Consider the following 25,850-nt stretch of genomic DNA (forward strand, 5'->3'; position numbering starts at 1 on the left):
TACTAAAAAAGCCAAAATGACCTATTTTTGGGGCAAATGACCTAATTTTGAATTTTCGAAAACCAAATTCTAACTTGTTAACTCTGGTAAACTGATAAGCAACTTTTGTTTTCTTTATTTATTGTCTAATTCAAACCCAATTTGAGAAAAACACGTTCATAATTGTCAATGTTTTTAGGTTTGACCGGTTATTTTAAATCAGCTCTGTATACATCTTATTTTAGCTTTGATTTTAGTTAAAATCTGAGAATATCCAATTTTTAATATGGGCCACATAATAATTTTTTGTCCATTTCATGATCTCTATCTGAACTTTATAGGAGCATCAATTGTAACGAAAATTCGACTCAAACTAGACTCCCAGTGGGAGGAAATTCAAAAGACGGATCGCGAGAGCAAGGACAATGAAGCCATTTACAAGTATCTGGCTGAGCTCACCCCACAAGAAGTGAAAACTCAGACACGCTTGAAATTGCCTGAAATCGAGAACTTCATCCAAACTATAAAAACCACTCTTCATACAAAACAGGCTAGTATTGCATGTCGATCGACCTAAAAATATCGGTTTTGGGCTAGCTCTCCCCTCACAAATAAAACACATGAAATTTCCTCCTTAAAAAAATAGCAGGGTCAGTTGGAAGAAAACGGAAGCACAAAAAATTACAAACCAAGTTATGAAATTCTAGAAAGGATTCAAGTGAATATGAATTGCGAAACTGCTCGCAACATGGATTAATTTAACTCGCTTCCGACGCTACGCATTAAAAGAACAAATTAAATTATTTTTCAGCAAAAAGTTTGTGCTAAATTGGTCATTTTCAAACTCAATTATTTAAACTGGCACATTGGCACATCAATTATTTAAACAGGTCATCGGATACGAATTTAACAAGACTGCTCGAATCAAGGCGAGGCCCTGAATGTTCCGACTACCTTTTAAGGTCTATGGAATTGTAATAACATGAAAAATTAAAGGTAAAATAAAATAAAATATTTTTTAATATAAGATTTTTGCAAAAATCATCCCCCGCACGCCATTTAAAGTACAAAGTGATAGAGTTCGCACCTAGTAACACATCAATTATGGAAAATAAGCTTCGTTCAACCAATTTGGAACAATTTCTAGGACTGATTAAATCTCCGCTTACGCGTTAATAGCGCGAAATAGATCGCGAGTTAATTGTCCCTAATTGGCCAAAATGACAATCTTTAAACCCCAATAACTCTACAAAAAGTGATCACAGGTGAAATATCTTGTCAATTTTAAGCTCAGGACAACAATACTTTTCGAATGATAAAAAAAAATTCCGTCAAAAATGGCTAGTTAAAAGTTCGTAATTTGTCTGAAGAAAAAAAAACCCATCCCAAACACAAATATTCTGTTACTTTCGTTACGAAAGTCGGACAAGACTGCTCATATCAGGGCGAAGCCCTGAATGTTCTTACTGCCTTTTAAGGTTTATGGAGCAGTAGTAACATAAAAAAAACTAAATGTTATAAAATAAAATGTTTTTTTTTATTTAAAATTTGATGTTTTTTTTTTGATGAAATCATCCCCCCAAACGCCATAAAAAATACAAAAGAATAGATTTCGCTCATTGTAACAAATCGATTATGGCAAATAGGCTTATTTCAACCAATTTATAACGATTTCTAAGACGGATTAAATCTCCGTTTACGCGTTAATAGCAGGAAATATATCGCGCGTTAATTGTCCCCAATTGGCCAACATGGCAATCTTTAAACCCCATAACTTTATCAAAAAAGATCACAGGTGAAATATCTTTTGAAAATTAAGCTCAGGACAACAAAGCCTTTTGAATGATAAAAAAACCTGTCAAAAAAGGCTAGTTAAGAAATCGAAATTTGCCTGAAGAAAAAAAAAACCCACCCCGAGCACAAATAGTCCGTTAATTTCGTATCGAAAGTCGGAAGAAAAAATAAAAGCGTTGAAACTAAAGAGGCACTTAGCATATTGGTATGACGTTCATTGTGAGATAATCAGATCGTGTAATCGGCAGATTTTAGTTCCTCGGATAGTTAATTTTTATTCTACGAAAACCAAAAGCAGTTGAATGTAATTATGATGTAGGGCCCACACTGAAGTTTCATGAATAATAATTGATTATTATCGATTTTCTTATTCAAAATTTTGCCAATATAATAGATTATAATTACATTTTCCGACCAAGGCAACCAATTATATACCTTAATTTTCAAAGACGATAAATCAATCACAACTTATCTAAAATCCATTATAATAGATTCTACTTATTGTTCCGACTTTCGTAACGAAAGTAACGGAATATTTGCGCTCGGGTGGGTTTTTTTTTATTCAGACAAATTTCGACTTTTTAACTAGCCATTTGTGACGGAATTTTAAAAATATCATTCAAAAGGTATTGTTGTCCTGAGCTTAATTTTGAAAAGATATTTTACCTGTGATTATTTTTTGCGAAATGACGGGGGTTTAAAGATTGCCAATGGATTATAATGGGTTATGTTGGTTTCTACTTTGGTTGGTTAGACAGAAAATGCACAAGCATTATAATCGATAATTATCTTTGAAACCTCAATGCTGGGATGTAACTTCTAGCACAATATGCGACGCTTATCAAATTCTCACAAAGCAAAAACATTTTATATTTTAACATCTTCGAGTTGTGTTTCGGAATCGAAAAATAAAAATATTTCAAAAACGTACAGCAAGTTTCGAGAAAAACGGTCTACAATATTTGCTAGCTTACGCTAGATTATAATCGAATATACGCTAGTTATCTACTATACGCCAGAGTTTTTAATCGAAACTCTTCAAAAAATGACTAAAAACATTTTTTGCATGTTCCTTTTAAAATAGTTGCCTACGGCGCACACATATGGTCATTTTAGTGATTTGGGAGAACCTGGAAAAACAATTGAATCGATTTTTAAAAAATCGCCGACAACTTTTTTGAAAAATTTTGACCATAAAAGCCCCCATAAGAAAATCCTAGATCCGCCCCTCTCATTAGAAACAATTTCAAATATTTATTGAAGGAGTGTTGCTCATGGAGGAGTGAGCCTATTCCAATATTATGATCTATTTGTTTCATGATCTTTTTAGCGGTTGTAACTTGATTCCTGAAAACTACTTGCAACAGCTACTAAGGTCCCATACAACAGGAAAAAAAGAAACGGATATGAAATTTTTTTTTAAAATCATCTTAAGTTTTTTTTCGCAACAATAACAGTAGCCGCCATATTTTGCTAACTGCCCATTAACTGGATATATTATTCATCAGAAGGAGTCAAATGATACATCAAACAAAAATTTTTCTAGCTCAAACTCGGGCAACTTAAAAAAGTTTAAAAAAAAGTCTCTCAGCGTCGAGAAAAACTGGTTTACAAATTTTGGATTTAAGTTTAAGCTTGAACAAGAAAAGCAAGCGAGTAGGTAATACAATAGAAAAAGCTACTTCTTATTTGTGAAAACTTAGTTTTAGTTCGGTAAAACCGGTTTTCGAAGCGTCATTTAGCGCTTTTTTGGCAAAAAAAAAATTGAAAACTTTTTCAAAAAATTGGAAAACATTTCTTGATATTTGAACTTGAATTTTTTCCATTTTATTCATTTTTTGAATACAACTGTAGTCGGCTGAAATTACCTAATTGTTAGGCTTTCGTCTTAATCTTGTATCCCACATTTTACAAAAAATGACCCAACAATTTTTTTAATAAATTTTTTATGAATATGGTTAGAACTTTCTGTTCTAGTTGCACAGAAACCAGCAGATTTTTTTGTGTTTAATTGGTTTTGAAAGGTAACATCGAGTTAACCAAACCCAACGTTAGGTTTTTTGATGTAAATATTTTCAAGCAATTCGTTAAAAATAAAATGGAGAAAGATGGCCAAAAAAACATTTGCTGATAGTGGTATGAGAGAATTTGAACAGATTTGATCAAATTCAAAAAATAGACAGTTTTCCTACAAAATTTTCAGAGAGTGTACTTGAGCTTATATTTTCAACAATGACCATTTATTCCAAAAACTTATTGGTTAAATATCTTGGCCTTGTTGCATACATTTGTGACTTTTAATTTACCAAATTAAGGTCTACGGTAGACTGCTCGAAACACTGAAAATCTCATCAATTTTTGTTCTTAGTTTTATTTGTGATACTGGAAAAAATCGTATTTCAAACTGACGTTCGAGTTCGATAATTTTGATCTCACAACCTGCTATTCTAAAAAAACATATTCTTGACAAATCAAGATCAAGATTTCTTTGTGGTTTTGCAGGGACAGATGGGGCGACCGTTGAACACAGTCACATTGGATCAAAAGATAACCCGAAATCCAAATAACACTTTAAAAATAGTAGCCACTGGTCTGACTTCAGAAATGAATTTTCTGGACTTCGCCACAGTTCAGGCTCTTTTTGATAACGAACTATGGGCAAAGACTCATTGCCAAAACGTTGCTGAACACATCTCATCATCGATGAACGAAACATTCGCTTGTTTCAAAGCTTATTTCAAGGTGGCGTCTAAAATGTACGAAGGAAATCCTGAAATGTACAGTGTGATGCTGCTCACTTGCTATTCGTTCCTCGTGATTCTAGACAAAAAAGCGGTCCACATACATCCAATGATTCTAGATCACGGCCTGGATATGGATGTGTCGATTATGGATCATTTGCTGCTACCTTTCCAAGAACAACTTGATCAGTTGCGTCAACTTGAGAGCTACTTGGCTTCGAGATTCAAAAGTCAAAGCCCTGTTGAGCTGATGGGTGACCCGACCGACCCAAATTCTCTAGATGTGCGCTACGCTTATTCAAATGAAGATATGGAAAAAGAGCGCCTAAGAATTCTCGAAATGGTTGAAGCCGCAAAACAAAGCAAAAAACAGGAGGTGCAAGAAAAATATGCCCATTATCTTGAATTGAAAGAACAGGCTGAACGTAAAACGTGTGATTGCAATCAAGTCAAAAAAAATAATGAAGAAGACAGTGAAGAAGGTAGTGAAGAAGACAGTGATAGTTGCAAAAAATGCGCCTTACTCAAAGAGGCATCAGATATCAGTGTTTCTGTGTACCGTGTACCTTTTCCGTCCAAAGTTGAAGGCCAACGTGCAATTGTCTTTGATTTCAATTGTCCGAACGAAGTTCGTGTTTTGCGATCAGCAGTTCAGTTCTTCAAAACAGAAGTTCTGAAGTTCTGGATCGTGGATAAGGCTCATGGAAAGCGAGATGTTTGGTCTGAACTCAGAGATCTCCAAACGTTTAAAAATCCAAATTATCCTGTCTCTTTGTCTGACCAGATCACATTGATGAGCTCAGGTGAATTTAGCTTCAACCCACATCCCATGCATCCAAAGAGTTCGCCATTAGGGGAAAAGTTTATTATTGAAAGCACTAACGATTTACTATTGGGCTGTGTTTGTACAGAATTAAGTAGCTCGCACGATATTAACAATATTACTCCGACATCGGGTAAAAACACTTTTACCGACTACAGAAAGAACCAGTCGTTCTTAAAAGATCTTCGCAAAAAGTGCACAATGGTTGCAAATGGTATATACAAGTGCCTTCAATGGACAATTGACGGCAATTTGCACAGTGATAATGAAGTAATTTGCAGGCAGAGCGAGTGTCCGGCCGAGCTCTCCCTCAAGGAGTTTCGTGTTTTCGGCTGCTGTCGGGCGGGTAGCCGACTTCAAATTCGGAACCTCATTGCAGCTTTAAAAAGTAACGCTCTCTCTTGGCATCGCGAAGATGTGGTGTCGCTTGTTTGTCAGATTCTTTGGGAAACTGGAGGTCATATTTTGGACGATGAGAAGAAATTTGGAAACATGAATGAATCAAAAAATGAACTGAATAATCCACGTGACTGTTCAGAAGATGATCAAGAGAAAAGAACTCGGAATCAACATCGAGATCTTTTAGACGAAGAGTTTGTTTTTGATGCCTTGAAGGTTCTTGAAGTTCAACTAGATGCTATCCAGGACAACTGGGATAAAAGTTTATCCCTTCTATGTTTAGCTATATTTGGCTGTCGTTTGGTTGAGTTCTCGGAAAATAAATCTGGAATTTGTTCATTTCTGTTTCGCTGTCGACGAATTGGTTTGGCCTGGAGCAGCAAAGTGAAAGAGAAGATAGAGTCGCTCAAAGTCGCCGGCCGTGACGAGTGCGAGCTGCAACTGAAACTAGTCCAAATCAGTCTTATAGTAGTCAGTACATTTAACGTTAGTGCTGATAACGTAGAAGCCATCCTCAATTGTTCAGATCACGCTTTAGGTTGGATTACAGCTCAAAACAATGTCTCTGACAACTTTACCATGAACAACACGACAGCTATGAAATGGCCTTTTATCAGAAACCTTGTGCAAAAAAGTTGGTCTGCAGGTCTTCGAGTAGAAAAGACGCTGAAATCTTTGCTTGAAAATGATTCAGAAACGATTCAAGGGTTCGTATCTAGGCAATACGAACATATGAATCTGAGAACGCAAAGTTGCTTTGAAACAAGTTGGGTGTCAGTTCCTCACGCGGATCCTTGGATGAAAAAAGATCTGAATCACGGAGACAACCTGTGCTTAAACATTCTAACAGGAGCCTTTCTCATGAATAGCGATCCTGTTAGGCGTCTCCCAGCAAACATAACTTCACACTCATGTTACCAACGCATTTTTGGATGTGCGAACTTGACCGTAGGTCCTGGTGCCCTCCCAGGTAGTTTTGTGACTATAAATAAGATCAATAAAGCTTCCTACGAGTTCCTGATGGTCGACTCTAAAACACTCCTGGTGACCAAAGAGAATTGCTCCAAAAGGCTGTTTTATCTACCCGAAAGCCTTCTGCAGCATCATTTGCCCTATGAGTTGAGGCAATTTGGCCACTGGTTGGAATACAATGAAGAAAATCAAGAAATTGAGTCAAAATCTGTACAGTTTTGGAGTCGGAATATTTTCGAAAATAAACTCTGCGCATATCAAATTGTAAATAAAACGCATTCATGGGAGTTGATTAACACCGACGATAAATCTCTACTGATTAGCATGGGAAGCCAAATTTTCCTGAAACTGCAAAGTTTGGTTTTTGACAGAGTTGAAAAACCTGATCACGTGCACGTATTTCTGCGCCCTGAGAAAAACACATTGTCCATTTCACTCCCGAGGCACCGCATTTCGTTTTCGATCTCCGAAAACTATTCTCAGATTAATGCATTTCAGTATCCTGGCTTCAAGTTAGCCAAATCTGGCTATCTGGGGACTTTAATAGGCTTTGCGAGCGGCATTGTTCTTGAGTCCGGAACAGACAAGAAAGTGATAATCCCCCATGGCGAAATCACTGAATCACTCTCTTCCAATCATGTTCAAATTGAAGTGAACAAGAATTCGTTCCGTGACCCATCTTTTTTTGCTTACAGCGTGGACGAAAACTTCAAACAACTTTCGCCGCCATCTAGCGATGTCGCGAATCTTTACCTTGCCATGTTTCATGTGAAAACATCTTACCCTCTGCCTGATCCCTTTACAAAACTGACAGGTTTCGAAATGGGGATGCAAATTCTGAACAAGGGTCGAAGTTATTCATGCACGCCACTCGGTACGAGATCGGAACAAATCTTGACTATTCTAGAAACATGTTGTTGCACAAGAGATTTTTTCACAAACAAAAAACATGGTCCGTATGCCGAAATTGAACAGTACCCTCAAATTCCACCATATTCTCTTTGTACTTTGGAGACGTTAAGGAAGCAATGTGTAAACTTACGGGTTCACAGTAACAAACTCTTGTACATGTATGATGATCAAGTAAAATCAAACCAAATACAGCCAACTTTTCAGGGAAATTGTCAAAATTCACCTGTTCTTGAAAAAAGAGCAATCCAAAATATCCAGGACAAAGTTTATCCACTGAATTTGAAGAATTCATTAGTCGATGTTCCAGATTCATCTCGCTGTTTGCATAACACGAAAATCATTCTTGAAGACAAAACAGTTATTGCCAAAGTTCGAACCATAGCTTCGATATTGCGCACTCGAAATCCAGAGCCCTTATATGATTACAGATACTCGCTAAGAAAATGGGCCACGAGCTTAAAAAGTATAGACTGCCTCAAAACAGAACAATATTTGATGAACAACAGATCTTTAAGTGTCTGGGAAGAACTGGAGGTTAAGAAAGAGTGCTTGCTTGACCTCTATGAACTAGCCCGCCAAGGTGATCAAACCAGATACCTATTGTTTATAATGGCCTCTTTTCTAACATACAAAAAAATGATCGACATTGAGTACTTGGTGCCATTTTTCTTGATCTCAGAACACTTTGAGAAGTTTCAGGCGCTTGATCCTCCTGATTATTCGCACTACCACGACCTACCCCGCTATAGAATCAAGAGAAGCGAGGTTGAAACTATTGTTAATAACTGTTTTACAAATAAAGGTGCGTTTATCAATAAATGGCTTTCTGAAAAATGCAGCCGTCGTGATAGAAAGTCCAAAAACAGAAGATACCACACAGAGAAGCAAGAGGCGAGAGACTATTTCGATGAAACGAAAACTGAAGAAGAAAACCAAGTAACTCAACTGGCAATGAATGCCTGGCCCGGTGATAAATGTCATTTTTCTGGAAATTATGAACTTCTGAAGAAACAATCGGCGATCGAAAAACTTTCAGAATTGTTTTACAAGCTATATAAAAACAAAAAATTGCTCGAATTTCTGAAAAAAGTGGACACTACTCTAGATTCTATTGTTAACAATAGTTTGAACAAAACAAGCTCAGTGGAAATTCCTGAGTTTCGAGCTAGTTTTGTTCAGAAGGTGAAATTTGCAAAACGCATCAATCTTGATCAAAAGTTTGATTTGGATTATGTTCCCAACAGTTTCGATGAGCTTGTTTCGCCCTTCGTACAAAGAAATCATAACACTGCTGTCGATGCAAATTTTGAAAATGAAGTCGAAAACAGTGTTGATTTGTTGATTAGAGGGATCGAGGCTTCAGATGCCATTAGTCAACATTTCAAAAATCGCTTAGAAGAAAGTTGGAAGGTTTTCAAAGACGGAAAAATGAATAGTGAACAAACTGTACCCGGCACGCTAGATGAAGGCACGCTTGAAAGGAAGTTAAAAGATGCGCGTAAAAGGGTACTTGGAACAGAAAAAGCCCTGATGAAAATTTTGATACCGAAAGAAAGTCAATGGGTGAAATCAGCTTTGCATAGATGCGGACTTATGTTTCGAGAATCACCGTTGGAACTGGTTCCGCTTTTGCTGAGAAGGAAAGGAAATTTGCAACTTCCAAACGAGTATGACTGGAGAGACCTCTTAGGCGCGTTAGTGGTCAGGTGGACGGAGAAGCAACGGATACAAAGATGTCTGCAACACCTGAAGAGCAGAAACAGAGTACACCTACAACGAGAGTGGAATAATGTGGGACATACCAACTGGGTTCCTCAAGAGTTCGCAGAATGGCTGATCCTCGAAGCAGAGGGAAACTTCATGATACGACCAGCACAGGTTGAAATTGCTCAACAGATGTTAGATCCTCCACACAACAAGAATGCAGTAATGCAGTTAAACATGGGTGAGGGAAAATCGAGCGTGATAGTGCCTATATTGGTAGCTTCGATTTATCTCAAAAAAGGATGTTGCCCACAGGTCGTTGTTTTGGGCTCGCTCCACCCCACAAACTCTCAGTCTTTGCGCGCCAAAATGGGGGGTGTGCTGGATATGCGACTTCTTAAATTGCCGTTCTGCAGAGATCTTGAGCTGAGTTGCGAGCAAATGAATAATCTTTCAAGTTACCTTAGCGAACACAAAAAACAACGAGGATTCCTGGTCAGTACTCCTGAGCAAATGATGTCCATGCAACTGAAGGCACTGGAAATTTTCATCAACGGCAGCAGCGATCAGGCAAATAGCTACCACTTTTTCTCAAAAACTCACGAAAACATTGTTCGAAACATTCTGGACGAAAGCGATGACATTTTGTCCGTTAAAAGACAGTTGGTTTACACGATGGGATCCCAAATTGTACTGGATGGAAATAACCAACGCTGGATAGTTGTTCAAAGTATTTTTAGGAGGTTGAAAAAACACGCAAACTTAATCTTTGAGAAGTGCGGTTCAGAGCATGTTATGATTGAATTAGATGAAAGGAATACTCAGCATCAATTCAACGTTTTCCGTCTTCTCGACAAAGATTCGAAGTCCTTTTGGAAAATCAGCGACATGCTTATCGATGATTTTCTTGAATGCAAAACGGAAGCCGATTTAAAACCGCTGACTGAAGATCAAAAAATATGCGTCAGGAAATACATAATGGCAGAGGAACTAGAATTTAATCAGACTGAAAACTTGCAAGTGACCCTTGGCGATTCTGAAATTCCACTTGTTGTATTTCTGCTTCGAGGATTCTTTGGCTTGAAAATTCTGCAGCACTGTCTGACGTTGAGACACCGAGTGAACTACGGAGTTGGAAAGTACCGCAAAATGGCTGTTCCTTTCCGGGCGAAAGATGTAGCGGCGGATAAAACCGATTTTGGCCACCCGGATGTAGCGTTGGCGTTGACACAGCTGACCTATTACTACCAAGGCATCCCGAGAGATGGATTTGAAGAGGTTCTTCGGAAACTCACTTCAATGGAAATGAGTGTGGCAATAGCTATATATGACAAGTGGGTCAATTTTTGTCACCCCGATTACATTCCACGAGAACTGAGAAATTGTAGCTGCATCAATTTATCAGACCAGATTCAGCTCCGTGATTTGTATAAGCTGTTTCACAAACATGTTTTAGTAGTTGACTACTGGCTTGTTAACATGGTCTACCTGCACGAGGCTAAACAGTTCCCTCAAAAATTGTCGGCGACTGGTTGGGATTTATGCCGCGAAAACGGCAATCTAGTGACTGGTTTTAGTGGCACCAATGAAGCCCAACTGCTGTTGCCCCTCACAGTTCATCAGCGGGACTTACCCTCCCTTCAAGGAACGGACGCTCTCGTAATACACAATATGCTGAAACGAGAGAACCAACTCTACCACGCTCTTAGCCATGGAGCAAGCGGGAAGGACATTTTGGATTCCATTCTGGAGCAAAGCGATTACAAAATAAAAGTAATTTTGGATCCCGGAGCTCTAATTTTGCTGCACAATAAAGCTTTTGTCGAACTTTGGATGTCAAAAGTGTCTGAAGTTGAAATTGAAGCGGCAATTTATTTCGACGAAGAGGACAACATGATGGTTCTTGATAGAAACAGCTTCAGTACCCCGTTTCACCTCTCGCCCTTCTTGGAAAAACTCGACTCCTGCATTGTATACCTGGACGACGTTCACACTCGAGGAACTGACTTGCAATTCCCAAATGGGACAAAAGCGGCAGTTACTCTCGGGAAAGGTCTAGCAAAGGACAAGTTATCCCAGGCATGTATGCGAATGCGGTTGCTGGGCTGTGGTCATAGCCTTTCTTTCTTCGCATCTTATGAAGTGGACCTCGAGATCCAGTCTCAGAGTCGAGACTTCTCAAGTGATACATCAGAGGTCGTCAAAGTGATTTCATGGGCACTCAAAAATAGTCAAAAACAAGTCCAAGACGGGTTAATTCACTGGGCTAATCAGGGGTCGGACCAGCTGCAGAAATTGTGCGCATACGACCGACACAATAAGTGTGCAGTCAGCACCCAATCACTGAAGAGCTTTGCGGAGAATGTAGTCCAAAACGAAGTTACAGAATTAAAAAAACAGTACGGAATTTACCGAGGAAAGACAACTCTGTGGAAAATGGTTTCGGATCGTAACGAGGAAGGGGATGTAAGCGATTACTGCAAGCAGTTCAGAGTCAATCTGGTAGATAAATGCAAGGAATTGGCTTCGGAGAGAGAAGTGTTTGTGGATCTGTTCGACGAGGAGCAAGAGCGAGAGTTGGAGCACGAAGAGCAGGAACAGAGGCAAGTCGTTAGACCAGGTCAGTATAGATAATTATCAGCGGAAAGAACATAAGAAGCAAGATGACTTGCGACCAGGACCAGTTAACTTACTCTACTGAAATAACGAACAGTGGCCGAACTTTCTATGTGAGTTTTCCAAAACAACAGATTTTGTTAATAGCACAAAAGATCCAAATACGTTAATTTGCAATTCGAAAAATGAACAGCAATTTGCATTATTTTCGATAGATTTTTTTCGTCAAAACTTTAATTGAGGGGCAGGGGAAGGACTATAAAGCTAGATTACCCCAAACTGCCAGGAATTTTATTAACAGAAATGTTCAAATTAGGCATAATTGAACCGCGAGCATTTCTCGTTTTTTTTCAACATTATTCGAATGACAACTGAAATTACTTTAATGATAATTATCATTCCGCTCCATCGAACGCTTGTTGGTTTCATCTAAATAATTCGCTTATTTGTTTCACCTGGTCGAAGCAAAAAGTATAGGACAAACGTATAGGATGAATCTTGGTTTTTCTGAAGAGAATTGATAAGGTAATTGAATGTCTAAGGCTTTTATAAATGGATGACAAAGCACCAAGTCAAAAACAGTTGCCCTGCAAAGTAGCGCTGTTTTTGTGAAGTAAAATTTTCAAAGTAACCGTGCCCTGCAAATTAACCGTTGTGAAGTAAAATTTTTAAAAATCTTATTTTTTATGAACCAAAATTATATAAACTTGTTTAATTTCGCACCACAATTTCTGCTGTTTTTTCTCAGATTAAATATATGACCAAAATTGTTGTAAGAGTCGCATAAAAAATGAATTGAGAGCTCAGTGGCATTCCTAAATTTTGTCATTTTTTCTGGTAAACTGAAAAATTCAGAAGTTTTTCTCGATACTGAGATAACTTTTTGAATCCGAATCACGGTAAGAATCACGGTAAAAAGATTCTGATATAATACTGAAGTGAGTTACCTACTAGTTTTCTTTAAGGCAGTCAAAATCGGTCGTAAAAATATAGGAGAATGGCTACTTAACTGTTCCTTCAGGAAGTGGTTGGAACGGTTAATGCAATTTAATACGGTTCACAATTTCAGGCAATACTTTTAGCGCGGATTGTAATTCATCTTGCATAGCATTAAAAGTTGAATTGTGATAGAATAGCTGGTGCAAAATTTTTGATAGTTTATTTTTTTCCAATGTACCACAATTATTGATCCAATTTTCAAAAAAATTGGCTAAATTCGTGCGATCCGAAGTTTTATCTCCAGAAACGTTTATAGGATCGAATCAATAGTTACTGAATAATACCAATATTTCAAATTCAAACTAAACAAGACTGCTCGTATCAGAGCAAAGCCGTGAATGTTCCGACTGCGTTTTAGTTTCTATGGAGTAACTTAAATTAAAATGATTGATGAAATTTTCAAAAAAAAAACACTTCAAAAGCTATCCCCCTCACGCAATGTTAAGTACAAAAAAATGTATTTCGCATATGCAAAGAGGGCTCTTTTTCCTTTTCCCCCACCTCACACGAGCATCAATTTTATCGTGTAACGAGTGGTTTTACAAGGTTAATTATGAGGACCAAAAATGTTTGGCATGGCCTTTTTAGTCCGTATGCCAATTTTCATAGCCATCGAATAATGTGAACAAAATTTTTATTTGTAAAATTTTGCAGGTGGGGGAAAAAGGAAAAAGAGCCGCAAAGAGCATTCATCAATCTAATTTTGAACAATTTCTATTACGGAGTAAATCTCCGCTTACGCGTTGATAGCGCGAAATATATCGCGCGTTAATTGTCACAAATGATATTCAAAAACTCTTTCAAAAATTGCTAATAAAAAAACGAAATTTGTCTGCAGAAAAAAAAACACCCGAGCACAAATATTCCGTCACCTTTCGAAAGTCGAAATAATAAAACATTTTGCCTGCAAGCGTTTTCAAGAGTCAACGAACGCAAAGAAATCATTTATTTAGGCTTTCTTTTTTTCTGACTATTTTGTAATGGAGAATTTGAATTTGATGATGCTCCAAATTTGTTTTTTTTTGTGGTTTGATTTTGATTTTGTAATTTAAAATCAATACAATATTTTTTCTAAATGAAAGGTAAATAACGCTTTTCTATAATGAATCCAAATATTGCAAATTAAACATCATTGCCTTTTTTTGAAAATGGAAATTCTCTTGTGATCTTTTTTTTCTCATTTTGGGTTGAATTTATTGTAGGATAATTTCCTACAGAAGATTCTTAAAATTCAACAATTGTTGTCGTGATATTCTTTTATTCAACGTTTAAAAATTTTTTTTTGAAATGTAACTGCGACTTAAAATAAAACGCAGAATTGTTCTAAAAAAATCAAAATTTAAATTTTTTATCGAGCTGTGCATTCACAGTCGAAACTGTTAAACAGAAAGAATAACCTGGGTTGAAACAGTACTTTTAAAAATTCTTGAAGATACAATCAAAAATTTTTGCAAATTCGAAAAACGACCAGGGGAAGGTTAGGTTTTACCAAAAAACAACCAGATGCATGGAATTTTGCTAGGCGCATCGGGTAAGTTTGAATAACCTGACGTTTTTTTAAATCAAGGTAAATTTTCCAACTGAACTGACCAGTTTGACCTTTTTTTTTAAAACAACCCAATGGAAGTACTCTTGCGTGTTTTAGAAGCTGATTGACTTTTTTTGATACAACCGATTGATCATTTTAGACGTTTTTTCAACAGCACCAAAAAATTTTGGAGAGTTTTTCAAATTGAACAACCCGATAAATTGTCTCTGTTTCGATTTTTCATGTTGTTTTTTTTTACAAAAATTTTATTTTTTCTTTCAAAATTTTTTTTGCAGGATTGAAACTTTTCCAAAATGATAGTTTGAATATTGATAGCTTATAAATACAGAAAATGTGAACTTTAATTGTCTGTGAAAAATGATACTCTGCACCTCAAGACCTGCTTTGTACGGCTAATTTTCGTAACAAATTTATTTGGCTTAAGTTCAGATCAAATGTGCAAGTCGCAAGTCACGCTTCTTCTTATAGGCTATTAAAGTATGATATAAGATTCTTTAAGTTTATAATCAGTTTCCACTAGAATAATCACAAAGAATTCTGCAAACTTTTTTATCAGAAATGACTGAGGCCGGAAGATTTTGAGCAAGTTGCTCTTCAACCGGATCACCAGCAGATGCCCCCCTTCAGGAATTTGACCACCTGTCGACCCAAAGGGCCCCCCCTTTGTACTATTTTGAGATATCCAAATTTGGTGATGGACCCTAAAACTTTTCTAAGGGCGCCTTTGGCGCCAATATATACTAATTTTGAGGGGCAGCGCGCGCCAAAAAACGTGATCCGCCCCCTCCCCTCGAGACAATCCTAGATCCGCACCTGAACCGGATAATATGTTTATTAATTTTAAAACTTTTCAGAGAGAATGTCGCCGAAGAAACCCGAAGTTCCCTCAAGTGTGAAAAAATTTATAGAAGGTGCCCATTTTGAGCCAAATGATTTTGTGTACCTCCAGGATTGTCTGAAACACACAAAAATTCGGCCACAGATTCTAGGTCGAATGTTCAAAAATGTCTACGCTAGCCCTGAGTTCCCAAATGTAACAACGGATGACAAGTTAGTCAGTCTTTTGATTTTTAAAAGTCTTTTGTCATATTAAAAAATTAATCCTCATAATACTGCAGAACATTCATTTCTATGATTGGCTTGTATGTAGGTTAAAGGTTAAGCTAACCTTTGAGCAATTAGTTGAACAATTGGGGTTGAACAATTGCGCTACCAGAAAGAATTTCCAATCCGTCATAAATCGATTCTTGATTGAGTTGCAAAAGTTGGATCAGATATTTTTTTTATAGTTCATAGATAGTTCATAGACATGTGCAAATGATCGATTCGACAAAAAGTTGCATGCTATCTATACATTGATGAGGCCAAGTGAAGCGAACGTCAAAAATAAGACTTCTCGTTTCATGAGGAAGGCTTAAGAGTTCCAATTGCCTTTTAAAGTCGTTTGAACTCATTGTTGGTTTTGAAAACCTAAACAATAAAACTACGCTGACCTCCATAAATAGAAAATGCTTATCTTACAAGTACATACACTGAAAATGCTTGTCAAACAATTCGATACATCGAATCTGTGTTAATCATACAATTTTCATGCAATTTCAAAAAATGATCGGAAAAAGTTTGAAATAATTTTTGCGGCTAATTGGACCAATTAAAACAGTCTGGCGTCGAAAAAAAATTGATTTTATGTATATATGGAAAAAAAGTTTATCCTACATTTTCCTTATATTTTCATACATTTTTGGTCAACCCGGTTATCCGTATCAAGGCCGAGCCGTGAATGCTCCGGCTGTCCTTTATGATCAAATAATGGTTTTTAGATGAATTTTTTGTTTAAAAAGTTCCTTTACACGCTATGTTATATGCAAATGGAAATATTTTGCGTCTGGTAACATACGAATACGAGGCACACTTGTTGTCTTAATTAATTTTGGAATGATTTAATTTCATACAGGTTACTGTTTAATAGGACGATATTATTGCACCAACATTATCCTAATTTGATTTATGGCAGTCAAAGTAGTTCCAAAATGAAACCCTCATAACCTCTTTTTCTTCGAAAATCTCGAAAGAACAATCGCAATAAATTTAAGTTCTTAGCAAAATTCACATCAGTTTACATATTTGTGCTCCAATAACGCAGTTTTAGCTCTATTTAGGCTGCTCTGAAGCTTTTTCTATAAAGGTTTTCGGTCATACACGAAGAAAACATCTGATTTTGTTCTAAAATGATGTTTTTTTTTAATTAGTTTTTGTAAAAATTACTGTTGATGAAACATTTTGGGCTAATCGAACATTAAAGTTGCTCTGTTTGTAAAATGTTTTTTTTTTAAACTCCTGATTTTAATGCTGCTATTACCCCTTTAGGTATGAAAAATTAAAGTAATTAAAGTGGCAAAATTTTCTACTACCGCTAAACAGAGATCGCTTGCAGTTAGAATTATGCAGGCTTTTAACTATTTAAAACAAAATGACTTGATACCTGTTAATATACATGAAATGTCAGAAGTTAGTTGTTTGAAATTTGCAATTTTGTTGTATTTGTTACTCTCTCGAGAGAGAATCCGTTAGGCTTTTCTCAATTGATGCACAATATTTTTCCGAGTATATTTTTTTTCGAAAAGCAAGTTTAAAAATTGTCTTTTCAAGTTTGCGTCAAAAATTTTTTCTGGGTACCCGAAACTTCAAAAAAACATGTTCATGCATCTGAACAAAATCAGCAATTTAAAAAAAAAACGTTTAAAAAAAACCCGTTTGTATCAGCGCAAACCTATGAGCATTTAGACTGACAGTTTCAGTAAGCAAATAATTTTTTTCCTAAAAATTGATGAAATTTTTAGCTGATAAAAAAACGAAGAAATGTTGAAACTTCATCTTTTGCTTCTTAAATTTTGTCCTTTTTTAAATTAATTTTTATTAAACTTGAAAATTGATATTATCTCAGAAACAATTTGAATTTTGTTCCCAATTTTTTTTAAACCAAAAAAAATGATGTTTTTAGCGTCTAAACACTCTGTAATATTTCAGAATAGCTCGTCGCAATTAATTTTGGGATTTTTTCAGAGGGAACAAATTGCCGTTAACGCAATAATAGGGCGAAAGTTGTCGCAAGATAATTGTCCCAAGATAGCCAAATTGACCATTTTCAACTACTCGGTTTAATTTTAAAAATTGAGCTTAGAACTATTGTCGCTTTGCCAAAAACAAACGAGAAAAAAAAAACAAGTAACCTCCAACTTCGCATAATTAGTACGCTTCGGAAAGTTATTTTAAAAACGGTTTCTGAACTGGATCATTATATCGTGCCAGTGCTTAAAATATAAAGTTAAGTTTAAGTAGACCCCTAAGGTTGACTCACATTCACCATGTAAATTCAACCACCGAAAACACAACTTTTTACAATATTCGTTTTTCGTTTATAAAAACGTTATAAAAAACTACTTTTTTTTTCTATACAAACAGTTATAATTTGTAACTCTTAACTTTATTTTTATATTAAGCATTTACAATATTCCACATTATCCCGAAAGACACAAACGGAATTTTCATTGGAGTTTCCAGACACAGGTGTTGCTTGCAATATACACTTTGCACAATTTAAGCTCTAACCACACTTAAAAAACTATTAATGATATTTCATCCAAATCAAGTTGTAGAAGACCCCAATATGTCGATCACATACAAGTAACAGAATAAAACAAAAACTGAAAATTTGATCCATAAACGATAATGAAAGCCTGACAGTTTTGACGGGCCCATTCTAGCTCATTAATACTTTTTCCTAGGTCCTAAACCTAAAAAACTTGATACTTCCTTTTGTTCAAAAAGTTTGAAAGTCTTGAAAAAATTGAGTTCAAGCCTTTTATTTCTTGCAATGATCTGAAGCTCAAAGGGCAAATCAGTCCTATTTTATAAAGCTTTGTAGAGAAGCTGCAAAAAAGAAATGTTCAAAACTTACAAAAACTAAGTTATGAACGAACTTTTGGATAATATTCAACAAGTGTTAAATTGGTTGATTATGGCGATTACTTTAGAACGTAGTTACTTTTCCTATTTTGCAGGAACTAAAAAGACAATATATGAACTACTGTATGCTAATTGTAGTAATTGTTCCGATATTAGAAGAAAAAGACCATTTTTTAGGCTTGTTTTTTTTTCTCCAGGTTTGATTTTTCAACCGGCATTGCACATTTTTTATTCAATCTGATCAATTTCGTTTATTGATATCAGAAACAAAAATATTTGTTACTTGTAATATTTTGTGAAAAATTATAATGATTTGTTATTGGGACTGCTTTGGTTTCTGTCTTTTCAGTTAGAATAGTTAAAACGCAAGGAATTGTGTCTTTTTTGTTCAAATTTTTGAACAAAATACCGAATAATTATGCTCAGGGTGGTTTTTTATGCAGTCATTTTTTAACAAAGCATTTTGGTGGAAATTTTAAACCATTCGAAAGATCGTGATGTTTGGAGCTCAATTTTACAAATTTCACACGTGATTGTTTTTAAAACTAGTGGGGTTTGAACAAAGCTAATTTGGCCATTCTAGAGTAAACAATTAGCAATATATTGCATTTTATAAAGCGTAGGAAGAAATCATACCAAATTGAAGCGAGGTAATTCAAACTTCAACTAAAATTTTTATCAGCCTTAAAGTGCAATTGTTTTATTCAAGGAGTTGCCCAGACTTACGAGCAGTCTTATAAAGATTAAACAAGTAGAATATAATTTTCCAAAATGAACTGAGGCAAAGAACTTGCTCTTGTCAAAGTTTAAGTACACTAACGCAAGTTGTTTCATTTACACTTAAGATTTGAATTGGGGATTATAGTTCAAAAATATAAATAAAAAAAGTCAAAATTTATTCTTTTTAAGTGTGTTTTGTTTATATAAAAAAACATTTGATTGACTTTAGTCAGAACAATCAGGGCTTCGCTCTCATACGATCAGTCCTGTTTACTTTCGATACGGGGGTTGAGAAATTAGACGACAAGCAAATTAGACGGAGGCACTTAAAAGGAAATTAGACGGTTTTGCAAAACTGCAATTGTGAGAAAATAGACGAAAGTGAGAGAAATTAACTTTGTTTGCACACAAATTGCGTTAGAAAAACAAAATTGTTTGTAGACAACAGTTCAATTTTGGTGGCCAAAAACTTTACAAGTCAATCATGCATAATTTATTCAATTCAAAACTCTCCTGTAATATTCAGATTCGACATTTTATGTTCATTTAAACTAATTGTTTTTGATAGGTATTGACATTTTATGTTCTTTTTGTATTTGTGAAACTTAACTCTTAAGAAAAATTTTTGTTGGCCCGTTCCCTTCCGTCTAAAATGCCAGATCTGTAAAAAAATAAAATCCGTCTAATTTGCTTATCGTCTAATTTCCTAGGCCCTTTCGAAACTATTACAATAGGAAGTGTACGTCGCATTTCCTCTGTGAGTACATCTTAAAGACATTTTTTGAATTATCAGGCAATTGAAACAAGGCTGCTCCTATCAAGGAAAAATCTCGAATGCTCGGACTGATTTTCATTTTTATTTAATAGTTTTTGTTAAACAAAAGTTATATGTTTGAAAAATTAAAAACTGATATCAATTCAAAAACATTACTTTTGGTCCGCTTTTTTTAAAACCTTTCCCCCAGACGACATGCATAGTAGACCGTGGTTTGATTACCGCCTAGCAGCAAATTTTTGAGTTCGAATCGCTTGCCTCAATTCAATTCATTTTTAAACAATCTCCAGCAATGTCGCTTTATCGCGGTGGAAGCAAAGAGTGACTGCAGTCGCCGCAAATGACACATGAGCAAATCCTCCAGTTTTTGGGAACGCAGAAAGCATGAAACCATCTCTGAGCCGTAGTGCTGCGCTTATATAGAACAAATTATATTGCGCGTGATGTGTTCCAAAGTTGTCAAATTGGCAAATTCAATTGAGAGAAAAAATATCGAGAATACGAATCGAGTTTGAAAGCAACCTGTTTCCATGGTTGCAAAGATAGCCTCACGTTGTTTTCACAAAATTCTATGCAAATTGTGTCGTCGTCAGCTTTTTTTTGCGTAATCATAAAAAAAGCAAGCTGAGTATCTGGAACAGCGGATTAGAACTGATGATTTCACTTGAACACAGGTTCTTATTACTGTACGTTGGCGCATAATAAAGGCTCGAAGTCTTTATTTTTACATTCGATCGTGAAGAACTTGACCCAATATTGAAATACTCAATATAAAGACCTGCTTTGAAATACGTTGTTGTTTCAGCTCTAGTTTGTCGAAACCGATGGACGAATTCAAGAGAGACGCTTTCTGGGCTGTGAAGTGCAGCTTCACCGGAACCCTAATCCTTCTGACCCCATTTGAGGTCAATGACCAATATGACACGCTTAAAAAGATGACTCACGCTGTACTTTTCATGTTCCAACCGTTCCACCAAAAACCCTCCAGTTTGATCCCGGCCCTTCAAAACATGCGTGGGTTTTCCGTTCCCAAAGGAAATAGTCTGACTTTTGTCGATTTGGTGCAGTTTGCAGAGTTGAACTTGTTCGCGGGAAATCTATATTTGGAAAATGCGCTACAGGAAAAATGGATTTGCAGCTATTTAGGTGAGTCCTAATTTTTTAAAATATATTTTCCTTGCAGACTCATGATTGTTAAACTGGCTGAAGTTTGCGAGCAGTTTTGAGGCCTTTGTTGAATTTTGAGGCAAAAATGCAAAAATATTCATCTTTCATCCTCATCTTTCATCATTCAAATAAGGGATCATTTAAATGTTGCTTCCCTTATTACTGAGTATTTATGCAAATGATTTTTTCTCCAGTTTCGTTGAATGCCATTTTTTCTAAAGTTAAGGCAAAGCTTCAAAAATTTGAGCATGGTGTTTCGCTCAAGAAGTGCTCTGATTGGTTTAGTTGAGAAAAACTTTACTGCCTACCCGGATTGATCTTGCAGTGAAGATTAGTAATGTTGCAGTACTGTTCCAGTGAAAAAAAAATAGAGTACTGTTTCAGTACTTCGCCAGCGTTAATTTGTCTCTAATCAGAGAATTATTCAGCAACAAAAACAGCAATTTTACAGAGATGAATCAGCACTGTAACAGCTCTGAAACAGCACTTAAACAGCAACGAAAATTCGCAAGAACAGCGCTAAAAATTGCAAATCATGTTCGAACCAAAATAGTGACAAAGAACAACAATTGACAACTGATCTCAAAATTGTCGAAATCTGCAGTTGCTTTTCATTACGAGGCCAAACTGTGCATTTTGAGCATTGTAAGCGGATTCCGCAACAAGGGCGCTCCCTTTGTTCTTCTTTTGTTCCTTAATTTCCTTTGATCGTTCCGACAAATTTTTAACATATTTAAAGACTTGTCTCTGGAATCCAGGAACATACAGGCACAAAATTGTGCGCCTATCCAGTGCACAGTTTGGCCTCGTAATGTTTTTTTTCTAACTCAAACTGATAAATAAGTTCAAGTTTCGGGTACGGATTTGTAATCAGCCGCCTTTTCGGAGGAAAAGAATGACCGTTGTTGCCTCAGAAACTTCTTTCGTCGAGTCCATGTGGTTGTTCACAAAGGTTTTGAGTCTCCTTTCATCGAAATCGCACCAAAAATAAAAATAAGAATCTTTCCTGCTAACTTTGCAATACGACACGTATATTTAAAGAGTCCCAATATAAAGCTTTGGGTGCGTGCCAATCGAATCAACTTGGGAATACTTCTTTGAAGTTTTTCAAGCTACGATAATTCGAAATTTTTATGATTACTCTTAGGAAGCGTTCTTTCTTCTGTTTTTGAATACTTTTGATCGCCTGTTCTCGAAAAAACAGAACAATTCACCACCACAACAACAACAATAAAAAAAATTTGACAACAGCAACAACAAAAACAATAAAAAATCTTGGAAACAACGACAAACAAATACAACAACAACAACAACAACAACAACAACAACAACAACAACAACAACAACAATAATAACAACAACAGCAACAACAACATCAAAAACAAAAACAACAAAACCTTAACGACAACAACAAAAAAACCCAGGTTGACCAAAACTTCTTATCATACATTTTCCATAAATGAGAAACTTCTTGTCATACAATTTCATACAATTCCATACGTACAGAATATTGTATGAAAACTCTATGATAAGCATTTTTCCATATATGAAAATTGTATGATAGGTGTTTTCCCATAAACCAAAAATTTTGATTTTTCTTTCTTAATTTAGTTTCTGAAAAATTTTCGGTTGTGTTTGCAACCGAACACAAGTGACAAAGACCTTGTTTACTCAAAACACAGAAGGTCGGACGGTCTTGCATTTACAATGCATAGAAAACGACCTGAATTTGGCTGTCTTTCACAATTCACATAACAAAAGTAACAAACTTTTATTTTTTGGCAAAACTTTTTAATGATGATTATTTTAAATTTTTGAATTTTCAATTTATCAAACATTGATCTAGTCATACATTACCAAACATACATTAACACTCCATACAAAAGAAATAGGAATTTTTAGCGTTTTTGAAAAAAATTTAAGTGAAAAGAAAATAAAAGCCAATTTTATCGTATCCAGGACTACGTTATGCACACAAAATATTAAATATTGCATGCAAAAAAAAATTTGCGAAAAATGTTTGTTTGCGTACGAAATTCGATTTGCGGTTTAAAAAAACAAAAAAATTTTGGGCCAAATTTTCAAAATTACTTGAAAAATTTTTTGTGTCGCCATCAAAAAAATGCCAGTCATACAATTTCCATATATGGGAATTGTATGATAAGCATTTTTTTCAAAAAACGAAAACTTCAGTTTTTTTATCACCAGACTGTTTTATTAGAATCAAACAGCCACAGAAATAAGTTTATACCAGTTTTCAACCATTTTTAGAAATTGTATGAAAATTGTATGACAAGCATTTTTCCACACACTTGATGTATGGAATTGTATGATAAGCATTTTCGGTGTATGGGGGTCAACCCGGGAACCCTTAACAGCAATACCAAAAAATCTTAACAGCAACACATCATCAACCACAAAAACAACGAACGTTTCTTAATTGCATGAAGTTAGTCTCAAGATTCTATTTTTGTCTCCAATATGCGTACGACTGAACGCGGATTCAAGTATTTTCAATCAAAATTGAGTTTTCGTTGTTCTGTGCAATAAAGCAAATATCTTTTCACACAGTTTTTTGAGACTTTGAACGATTGAATTTATTGGGCTGTTTAGCTGTAAACTTCCTCAAACGTTTCGAAGTTCCAAAAACACTTTTAGGGTTCCGCTCAAACTTCGCTTAAATTTTTTTTAAAATGAGCGAAAAAATAATTTCGTTCAAAAACTGATACATACTTCTTCCGACGTTTCTCGAAAAATTTAGCCTCTAGACCAGGGGATAATCAAGGATTTTCTCGAGGGAGGGGGTGGGGGTGGATTTTCAAAAAAATTTCGTCGACTTTATTTTCTAGGTTGATCAAATTGATTTTCCGAGCACCCCCCAGAACACTATAAAAACCCTATTTTGACAAAAAACTTTGATTCGAAGTCAAATTTTAGAAAAAACAACAGGTCGAAATTACCCTTTTTGGGCGACTTTGAAATTTTTGAGCCAAAAATGCGTTTTGTTTGGCGCGCGCTCCACATCAAAATTTGTATCTATTCGTGCCAAAGGCGCCTTTAAAAAATTTTAGGGTTCATCGGCAGAATATGGATGTCATAAAATAATATACCCAAGGAGGGACCCTTTGGTTGGTGAGGGGGTCGAGTCTCTAGAAAAAAGGCGTCCGCCCCCGCTGCCACCCATGAATCCGTCGCTGCTCTAGACTCCGAAAAGCTCTTCGCTCTTCGAAACTTAAACCAATGTTTCCGTTCTTGTCTGTTCATTTTAGCCTAAAACTTTTTCTTTGTTTTGAGGTCTTCTGCCCCTTCCGCGAACATCAGAACAAGAACAGGCATTTCAAAATAAGTTAATCACTACGAATGGATTTGTAAAACGAGGCAACAGATGTCTGGTGCCTGGAACAGAACATTGGAAATGTCCTTTCAACAAAATAAATCCAGTTCCTGCTGTCCTCGATCTAATCAGCATTCGAAATGTGGAAATGTTGTATCCTTCTAGCCACATGCATAGTCTCTTATCGAGATGTCACTCCAACGTCTTCGAATCATAAGCGAGTATCAATTGACCCCAGTTTGCTTTTAAACGTACCAGTTATGATAAACTTGATATGAGATGGACAGAAGGCTGTCATAATTTTACTTATGTGGACTGCAGTTTAACTATTTACTGCATTTTTGAAGCCAACAAGTTTTGTAATATTGACAAACACTAAAACTTCCTAAAAATACAGCAAAATAAACAACATTTTACAGAACTTACAATTATTGTAAAATTGACAAATCCTGAAACTTCCTGAAAATACCGAACAAGACTGCAGTATGAATATTGGCTGTATTTTTTGGAGCTAACCATTATTTTAAAATTAACAAACCGTGAAATATCCTGTAAACCATGAAACTACTGTAAACGCCCCTTTTGAGTTAACTGTAAACTTTTTAAGACCTCCATTTTCGACCAATTTTTCTGAAGGTGCCATTGACGCCAAAGCATACTTATTTTTTGAGGTGAGAGCGAGCGCCAAAAAACCCAAGTTTTTGGTCAAAACTGTCCAAAGAGTGCTTAAAATCGCCTTTTTGGCTTGTTTTTCAAAAATTCCGTGGCGCAGAAAAAAATTGGCCAGAGTGCTTTTTTTAATGCTCTGGGAGAGCTCACCGGAAAACCAGTTTGGCCCTAAAACAAGGTAGCGACCAAACTTTGGTTTTTTTTTTGAAAAACCGCCTCCCCCTCGAGAAAATCCTAATTTGCCTTTGGTTTAGACTTCAATTAAAATTATGGGTCGGTGAATTTTTTCAACCACTGCAGGGAGCAATAATAGAAACTGTTGTGTCTAATTTTTTCTCTACCTTTTTTAGGCTAGCAAATGAATTTTTAATCTCTGCTCACTCTAGTTCAATTGAAATCGAATGTAGGATCTTTTAAGATTCCTCATAGATTCTTGCAAGGTTCGTTATAATATTCCTACTATTAGATTCCTGCAGGTCTTGTGGCATTCGCATTTGTACGAACTTAGAAAATAAACGTTTTCGTTTGACTAGTTCAAGAATTTCATATATAAGCGATCGAGTTTGACAACCGATAGACTTAAATTTAACTAAAACTGAAACAAGACTCCTGGTACATCAGGGCAATGCCCTGATAGTTCCGACTCCACTTTAAGGAAAATTAATAAGGTTTGGTTGAAAATTGATGAAAGGAACAAAAAAATACGGGAAAAAAATAATTCCAGATTAAAT

At 35.8% G+C, this 25,850-nt stretch overlaps 2 protein-coding genes across 9 annotated transcripts in view; one reads left to right on the forward strand and one right to left on the reverse strand.

The window, feature by feature from the left end:
• The window catches only part of LOC134845172 (uncharacterized), a 49,431-nt gene extending 23,627 nt beyond the window's left edge, over positions 1 to 25,804 (forward strand). For 5 of the 6 annotated variants that reach the window (XM_063862058.1, XM_063862062.1, XM_063862059.1 and 2 more), the window contains 5 exons: positions 321 to 529; positions 4,276 to 11,944; positions 15,343 to 15,538; positions 20,755 to 21,095; positions 24,411 to 25,804. In XM_063862058.1, the coding sequence (XP_063718128.1) occupies positions 321 to 529; positions 4,276 to 11,944; positions 15,343 to 15,538; positions 20,755 to 21,095; positions 24,411 to 24,667 (8,672 nt within the window). In that variant the 3' untranslated portion in view covers positions 24,668 to 25,804. Of the gene's footprint in view, positions 1 to 320; positions 530 to 4,275; positions 11,945 to 15,342; positions 15,539 to 20,754; positions 21,096 to 24,410 lie in introns of those variants that run through there. The other variant, XM_063862063.1, reaches the window with a different exon arrangement.
• The window catches only part of LOC134844678 (uncharacterized), a 190,187-nt gene that overhangs the window by 75,369 nt on the left and 88,968 nt on the right, over positions 1 to 25,850 (reverse strand). The window lies entirely within an intron of this gene.

This window comes from Symsagittifera roscoffensis, chromosome 4 (assembly GCF_963678635.1).
Source record: "Symsagittifera roscoffensis chromosome 4, txSymRosc1.1, whole genome shotgun sequence".
NCBI lineage: Eukaryota > Metazoa > Xenacoelomorpha > Acoela > Convolutidae > Symsagittifera > Symsagittifera roscoffensis.